This window comes from Populus euphratica, unplaced genomic scaffold (genome assembly GCF_000495115.2).
Source record: "Populus euphratica unplaced genomic scaffold, PopEup_1.0 scaffold234.1, whole genome shotgun sequence".
Taxonomy (NCBI): Eukaryota; Viridiplantae; Streptophyta; class Magnoliopsida; order Malpighiales; family Salicaceae; genus Populus; species Populus euphratica.
This window is the reverse complement of record NW_011499928.1, coordinates 539,985-548,321: the sequence shown is the minus strand read 5'-3', so window position 1 is coordinate 548,321 and position 8,337 is coordinate 539,985. Positions and strand designations below refer to the sequence as shown.

The following is an 8,337-nucleotide window of genomic DNA, read 5'->3' as shown; positions in this document are numbered from 1 at the left end:
AGTTAACGACCATGTAAGCCTCCAGTGGCTATCATATGAGCAACTAAGGACTCAAACCTGAGACCACAGAGGGAACAAACCTCTTGATCCTAAGTCCTTACCACTTGACCACCACCTAGATGGTTGTCGTATGGATATTTATTTCGAGAAAACAATGGGTCGTATGGATATTTATCCTATATCTTTAGTGTTGCCATCAAGGCTGCAAGACCTCCACTTTTCTTTATACGTGTAAACCTAGCACATATTCTCCTTCTTTACCTTACCAAGAGACAATCTTAACAAGATTTGATTTGGATACCCTCCCCCCCCCCCCCCCCCAAAAAAAAAAAGAAAGAAGAAGCTAATCCAAGTTGAAACCTCAACTTGATTTCCTTGCTTGACATGTCGAATCCTTCAAAATCTTCGCCCGTGTCATATGGTAATTAATCATAAACTCTTTAAAATACAAATTAATGTTTTTTGGCCTCACTTGCTGTTTTAACTTGATCCAGATACTGTAAGAGATGTGTTCTTGTGGAGGAGAAAGAAGCTGAGTTTATTGGTTCTTCTAGTCTCAACAGCTTCATGGGTTTTGCTTGATGTTTATCAATTCAATCTCATCACTGTTGCTTCATGGGCTGCCATGTTTGCTGTTACTTCACTGTTCCTTTATGGCAACATAGCCAGGTTTCTCCGCAAGTAACTATTGTTAACCCATCTCTTTTTCTTTCTTCTTTGTTGCTATGTATAAAACTTTCAAGAAGTAGGGTTGTTTTTGGCCTATCTTCAGAAAAGAGCCAGATTTGTCCGGCTTGGAGATTTCAGAGCAGACAGCTATTGAAGCTGCACGCTCCGTTCGACAATCGATAGAAGAGGGAGTTCGATGGATGTGCCATGTGAGTGCAGAGAGAGAACTGTTTCTCTTTGCTCGTGTAGTTGCTGCTCTGTGGTTTCTCTCTTATGTGGGAAGCTTCTGGGATTCTCTGTCACTTCTTTACATAGGTAACAATTTATGGATAACCATGACACGCATGAATACACAAGCAAGCTAACCTTATAGTTGTATCGCTCGTGATTGCGCATGAATATAGAATATATCTCCTCAAAATATAAATATGAAAGAGTCTTCAACAAATTTACAGATATAGTGGTGGGCATGACTGTTCCTGTGATATATTTAAAGAACGAGGATAAGATAAAGAGGTTTGAAGAGTGGATGAGAATGCAAGCAAGAAGATTGTGTGATCTGGTAGATGAGAAGGTTGTCAGGAGAATGAAGAACCGAGTGGCTAAAGTAAAAGAGAACAAGGTTGACTAATTTCTCCGTTAGGAAAGAAATAAAAATAAAAATAATGTGGAAGATACGTCCTTGTAAATTAGTACATAGTACCAGGATGATGCCAATGTTTGTATAACAATAATCTAATGTATTTTTAGTTTTTGGTATTTGACATTGCATTAAGAGCTTAGTTTGTCTGAATTCCCATTTTTTCAATTTTTTTATAAAAATATTTTAAAAAATAATCATTATTAGCTACTCAAAAATAAAGTTTTCGTCATTTTTTTAAAATAATTTTTAAATTTTTTTCGCTATTTATTTCAATTCTTCTAAAAATGCATTCGAAGATTTAGAGTATTAATGATCGATGTGCACAAGATTTGGTTCTTGATTCAAGTGCTTCAAAAGATCCATAACAAAGAACTATTTTTATATTAATAAGTAGGCTAGAGAACAAAAGTGGATCCGTGGCGCAATGGTAGCGCGTCTGACTCCAGATCAGAAGGTTGCGTGTTCGATTCACGTCGGGTTCAATTCCCTTGTTGTTTTCAATTTACATATCCAATAATAGATTTTGGCGTTTGCCATTTTCAAAATGCGTTTTACAAGTTTTTCTTTTTAGCTGTCATCCTTTTACGATAATTTCTTCCCACTAATTCATCCTTGCAATCCATGATTTTTTAGATTAGGATAACTTTACAGTAAAAAAAAATGATGTTTAATTTTTAATAATTTAAATATAAAAAGATAAAATTAAAAAAAATTAATTAAAAAAAACCTTAAAAAAACACCTACAAATTTAAGCAAATTCAATGAACCCCATCCTGCATCATACCAAATAAAAAAATATAAAACCTAAATTTTTAAATCAATAAAAAATTAAATAATAAAATTTAAAAAATATTTTAAAAATTTAAAAAAACCCGGGATAATCTAGATCATAAAAACAAGTTAATTTCCAAAAAAACTCATAAAAAATTATAAAATTTAATTTTCAACAAGCTTAACACTTAAAAATAAAATTAAAAAATAATCAATAAAAAAAATAATTTAAAAAACCTATGTAAACCTAAATTAATTTTTAAATTTATGATTCATCTAATAGATGGGGAGATTCCTCCATGTTCTGAGTTGCAAGGAGAATAAAGTGGAGGAATCCTTTTGCTAGAAAGACTGGTGTTGCCAATCTCTTTGTCAAGAATCTACACTCTTCAATCACCAATTGTCGTCTGGAGAACATTTTCAGCAAGCCTAGTAATATACTCTCATTCTATAAAAAACAAGAGGAGTAAGGGTTTTGCGTCCACCGTCTGCAAGATCTATAGCCACCAGTATACTTGAAAGACTTGCAGGTACCCTTTATTCTAGTGATTAGGAAACTGCTTTAAATACTGAAAGTTTATTAAATCACTATCTCTGTCGCTGAATTTTGCGGCACTGAGGGAGCTGACTATGCATCTGACTTCTCTTCTTCAAAATCATCAATAAAAATAAAGGCATTGAAATATGCGGCATAGATTATCATCTGTTACTGTCTTTGTGAAGAAGTTACACGACCTTGCAGGTTAATCCTGTTATGGTAGCCAAAATTGTCAATCTCCTTCACCTTGCCTTTTTTTTAAGCAGGCCTAGACTGGGCTTTCCGGGAGTCTGCATGGGCTTGATTGTGAGCCCCGATGCGCCTGGACATGGTTCAGGCTCCTTTTTTTTTATTTTTTTTAATAGTAAAAATGGAGTGATAACAGTTGCTGAGAATGCAAATCTCAGTACCCTCGATTGATGTTTCTTTACTTTGTATTTTAATAGTAGCTATCTAGGGCCATGATGCGTCCAAATTAGGAAAAAAAATGTTACCGTTAGGGATTTGTAGTTTTCCTAGATGAGTTAGGATTATTTTTCCTAATTAGTTTAGGATTCCTGTTCTATCTAGGACTTTTTTTTTTGCATTATTTAAGAAACGTAGAAGAGCTGTACTATTCACTCTTGATTCTTGAGGATAAAATTCAGAGCATTTTTTCTCAGTTTGTGTAGTTTCTAAAAAGCTTTCGATATTATTTCCTATTTCATTGTTACTTCCCCGAAGAGACAATAACATCACTTGAACTTACAAGTAGCCGAGAGTAATCTTTCTTTTGTTAATTATTGTACTCTTTGATGCCAAATTGTCCCAATGGAACCAATATCACAGCTTGTTTCAGGGGCTGCTTTGGGAGTTGCCCTTCAACTGCTAAGTGATTCGATTATGTGCGCAGTAACTACAGCCTCCAGCTTCAAATTTAAGCTACGGCTTCTCCAGACAACCGTCGGGATCTTGATCGCAAGATTCAAAGTTATCAGAGGAGAACAACAGCAGTTTCCAGGAGCAGAAGCCCAGAGATTGTGTGAATTGTTGGCGAGAGGGTGTCATCTTGTTTCTAAATGCTCAAGAATCTCACAATGGAATTATTTCAAGATGAGAAGATACGAGAAAAGAATTGATGAGCTTGATGAATCTCTCAAACATCTTTTAACGTTGAATTTTCAGCTTTTGCAATATGAGAACATGCGGAAAATTTTGACCGGGGTTAATGAAATGAGTAAGAAATTGTTGGATCATGGAGATGAGTTGCCTAAGCCTAGCCATGTCGTACCTTTAAACGATCAAGAAAACTCATGGTACTCTCGGACTTCAAGCCACAGACAGCCATCAGCGCCCAGATTTAGAATGAGTTATCAAAGAAGCGAAAAGATTACCAAGTTTGGGTTTAGTTTCTGACAAACTACCTGGGATTTTACTTTGTTGCAAGTCAATTACTGTTAAGATTGTAAAGAAGTAATTTTTAGTGGAAATTATTTGTTTCCTCAATCATCTTTATCTTTATTCTTATAAAAATATTTTCATTTAGTTTTTAATATTTTCAAATCTTTCCAGATTAAAACCAAGGTTTATGTTATATTATTGGTTCTTCATGTTAAAATTAAAAATTTAAGCTATTATATATATTATTCTTTACTACATTTTGTCAAATTAAAAATTTTCAAACTGGAAACTTACATATGCTTATATTATTTTATATTTAATTTTTATTAAATAAAATAAAAATAATAAAATTTAAACTCATAATTATTTAATTAATAAAACTTTAATATCATATTAAATAACCTAAAAACTTAGAGTTATTCTTCAGGAGGATTAATTTTGCAGTTTGTCCATATGGGAGCAAAACTGATGAAAAAAAGAACAAATCAACTACAAAAAAGTGACAAGGGTTATTTGATCTCACTCTGACTTTGGAGAATGGAAGATATTTATATATAAGTGATTCATTAATGTACATGAAAATCATGGCAATTGTATTTCTTAGTTCTTATGACTCAGTAAATGACAGTCATGTTTGGGAGGAGCGCTTGAAAGGTTTCCATGATTTCTCTGTTTCTTCATCGCAGATCACGGACTTCAAACTATGAAGAATGGTGACTGAGTTAGGTAACCCGCAATTTGAGCATCCTGTCATGTAAAGCTTTTTTAGACTCTGCAGCTTGCCAATCTGTTCTGGCCCGCAATTTGAGCATCCTGTCATGTAAAGCATCCTGTCATGTAAATTCTTAATGCTAATAAAGTCAGATATGTCAAGAATGCTCAGTTTATGGAGGCTTCTAATAGTGTCTGGCAAATCTGACAAATTTCTGCAGGAGCTAAGCATCAAGACTTGCAAATTCACCATCTTTCCGATTTCTCGAGGCAATATTGACAGGCCTGGACAGTAGGTGATGCAAAGTTTCTTAAGGGAGACAATGTCACAGAGTCCAACAGGCAATTCTTTCAGACTATTGCAGTAGCCATTGTTGATCTCCACTAGTTTCGGCAGTGCATCTGAAATCCGGATAGCTTTGTCACCGGAGGCCGGACCAGTATTACAGCCGAGCAACGATATTTTCTGCAGATTTTCTAACTGTACACAGTTAATGGTAAGGGAAGGAATCAAAACCTGCTCCAACATGATCCTCTTTAGATTGGACAGGTTTCCAAGAACTATAAAGTTATTTCAGCTGTCTAAAAACCATAATTTGTGAGGATCACCAGCACACGATTGAGAGGATCACTATAGATCATCCCAACCATGTAAGTCTCTTACATACATATCAGACATGATCCAAAAGAACACTCCACAAATAAATTCTATTAATCATATATCTTAATCCAATATATCACAATCTTAAGTTTATAATAGACTATGCATACAATCTTCATACCATCAAATTGCGTTATTCCAGATAACAATATTCATCAACATTTTTTGGGTGAGTTTTGAAGAAAAAGCATGATTTGCATAAGATATTTAAGATTAAAATGGAGAAAATTTAATAAAAATGGTGTCAATCAAACACCATATTGTTTTAGGATTGAAATTAGAGAAGATAATTATTAGGGATGTCAATAAAAAATAACAATATATATAGAAGAGGACGTTTACGCGGTTTAACCTACTTCTTATTTGGTTATTATTAATACATGTGCAGAATAATTATCATGAAGCATTGACGGCACAAATAAGATTACACTAAAAAGTTAAAATAGACCTATGGCAACACCCTAGAATTTATATGAAAACATATCATGCAGAAAAATTAACAAAAGCTAAAGGCATAGCTTCAAAGTATTCATCTCTTATGCATTCCTGGCTTCCAAACAATTTTTGTGAGTTAAAATCTTTCGAACATATGTTTAAAGAAAAACTAAAAAGAAACCTTTTATTTTTTTAAAAATTAACCTTTAATGGCTAGCATTATAACCTATTGGACATAGCCCAAATAACTAAAAGTGTTCTAGCCACTTGGGCTAACCCAAGAGGCTTAAAATGCTCTAATTATTTGAACATGGCCCAAACAACTAGAAGTGTTCCAACCACATGGATCTTTCCTAAATGACTGGGATTTTCTATCTAAAGTTCAATTCAAAGTGTTGTTCTAGTATGATCAATTCTATGCAATATATTTTTTCATATATTTTTTTTTAGGTTCCATAAGCTTTGCATATAAACTTTTTATATATAGTGTGCACATACAATTTTTGTCTATGCAGAGCTATGCATATATCTTTTTCTAAGATAATGGTAAGCCATCATGAATACTTTTCATCCATAATATAGATGATACAAAAACTATGACATAACACATTAACCAATAATTATTATGGATAAATTTTCACCAATGATACAAATCGATTCTCCATGAAAAATTTTCAAAATTTAGATGGATAAATAAATTTAGATGGATAAATACACTTAATCACCTATATAAAGGGCCAACCATAACATCACCATAAATATAACCAATAAAGTAACTTCTAAAGGCCATAAAATCCAGCCAAAGCTAGGCAAAACTATTAAACATCAAGTTAGATATGTACTTTCTAATCCTTATTTTATTTTTTATTTTTCTATATATTTTTTTCTATACACATATAATGATTTGAGCATCAAAGAGTTTTTTGTTTTTTAGGAGACTTGCTATTTCAAAACTAGCTAAGTCCATCAACCCAACCATAAAAACTCTATTTTTTATTTGAAGTTTTTGATGACTTGATCAATTAATTAATTAATTTCATCAATAACACAAAAATACATTCCTTTATCAATATTCAATATATTTTCTAGCTTGACTTACCTTATTTTAAAGAGAAAATTCAATTAAAAAATAAGTAATAAAAGAACATGTTCCTGGATAAAAACTCAATTCCCATTCACGTCTCATGTGACATGCTACTATAAGTGAGAAACGTGTTCAACTGAAAAGTTAAATCATGACTAAACTAGATAAATGGCAAGCGCATTGCTGTGAACCAATTTATAAACAATATAAATAATTATTATAATGATAGTTGAAAGATAGATTTGTGAACATTTTAATATTCAAGTTAAACTTGGCAGCCTGTTAGGTCCAAACGTTTTGAATCTGGAAAACATGTTAGGTCCATGTTAATGTGAACTTGGCTACCTGCCAAGTCTAAGCGCTTTAGGTTTGGTATGCAGCCTATCATATCCAAACACTTTAGACGTGGTTGACACCGCATCCAGGTGCCTTGGGTTTAAAAAACATATTAGACCCACGTTATTTGGATCTAGAAAACTCAGATCCACTTTATTGTAGACTTGGTTAATTATCAAATTCAAGTGTCTTGGATTTGGCGAGTAACTCACCACATCCAAGAACTTTGGATATGGCTGATGCTATGTTTAAGTGCTTTATGTCTAGCAAAGATACCAGATTCATATTACTTGATTCTGAAAATTATGTCTAACCCACATTTTCTTGGGTTTGGCAAAAAATAAAATATCCAAACCTTATTCCTTTTCTTCTTGTTTTTTTTTTGTGTGTAATGACCATCATGATTTTCTAGGTAGAGAGAGGGAAGAGAGGGAAAATCCCTTGGCCAGAGCTTCTCTATGGGCTGCCTTGGCACACACACCTTGCCACTATGCCTAGGGTGGCGAGGAGTATTGAACACGCCCTAGTACGCTTGGTTATGTTTTTGAGTTACACGCACCATTTAAATGACACAGATGGCGCCAACCCATTGACACGAGTTTAGCATATACCAATCATTTTTTAATATAAATAATAATTTACACACACTCACACACATAATATCCAATCACATGATATTTATAATGAAACTATATAGAAATAATAAAAACATCCTTATATGCATCCTTGTTTTTTTATTGAAAACCAATGGGACGTGAATTGTTTCAATAAAAGATAAGGACAATGAAGCCTCTTAATACATGTATATTTCTCTCCTTTAGGGGCATGGCTTTATCTTTACTGATATATATATATATATATATAAAGATAAAAAAAACCCCTAACTCAAATGTTATAATTTTATATTGTGAATATCATTTTATTCTCAATTATTCTTTTAATATCAAATATATTTCATGAAAAGACACCCTCAACTGTATACTTAACAAGAACAATTCCATCATTATACTATTTTAATCTATAATAATTTATTTTTAAGTAAACAATGAAAGGTTATACATTAAACTCTTTTAATTTTTATTGTAATTTATACTCGTTATTTTTTGAGA

General features: G+C 32.8%; 2 protein-coding genes and 1 non-coding gene across 4 annotated transcripts; all 3 read left to right on the top strand.

Annotated features, from left to right (window-relative positions):
• Positions 1–149: 149 nt before the first annotated feature.
• On the top strand, positions 150–1,437 carry RTNLB13 (Reticulan like protein B13). Its single transcript, XM_011040925.1, has 4 exons — positions 150–421; positions 495–681; positions 773–984; positions 1,125–1,437. Exons 1-4 carry the CDS (start codon positions 385–387, stop codon positions 1,298–1,300), a joined length of 612 nt encoding a protein of 203 aa, XP_011039227.1. The 5' UTR covers positions 150–384; the 3' UTR covers positions 1,301–1,437.
• A 285-nt stretch (positions 1,438–1,722) lies between these two features.
• TRNAW-CCA (transfer RNA tryptophan (anticodon CCA)) lies at positions 1,723–1,794 on the top strand. The gene has a single exon. It is a non-coding gene; the product is annotated as a tRNA-Trp (tRNA).
• Positions 1,795–3,161: 1,367 nt separating this feature from the next.
• On the top strand, positions 3,162–4,082 carry LOC105135852 (probable disease resistance protein At5g66910). 2 transcript variants are annotated; one of them, XM_011040923.1, is made up of 2 exons: positions 3,162–3,326; positions 3,411–4,082. In XM_011040923.1, exon 2 carries the CDS (start codon positions 3,432–3,434, stop codon positions 4,014–4,016), a length of 585 nt encoding a protein of 194 aa, XP_011039225.1. In that variant the 5' UTR covers positions 3,162–3,326; positions 3,411–3,431; the 3' UTR covers positions 4,017–4,082. The 2 variants fall into 2 exon arrangements, with proteins under 2 accessions (XP_011039225.1, XP_011039226.1); XM_011040924.1 differs by having other exon boundaries at positions 3,162–3,329; positions 3,414–4,082.
• The last annotated feature ends 4,255 nt before the right edge of the window (positions 4,083–8,337 follow it).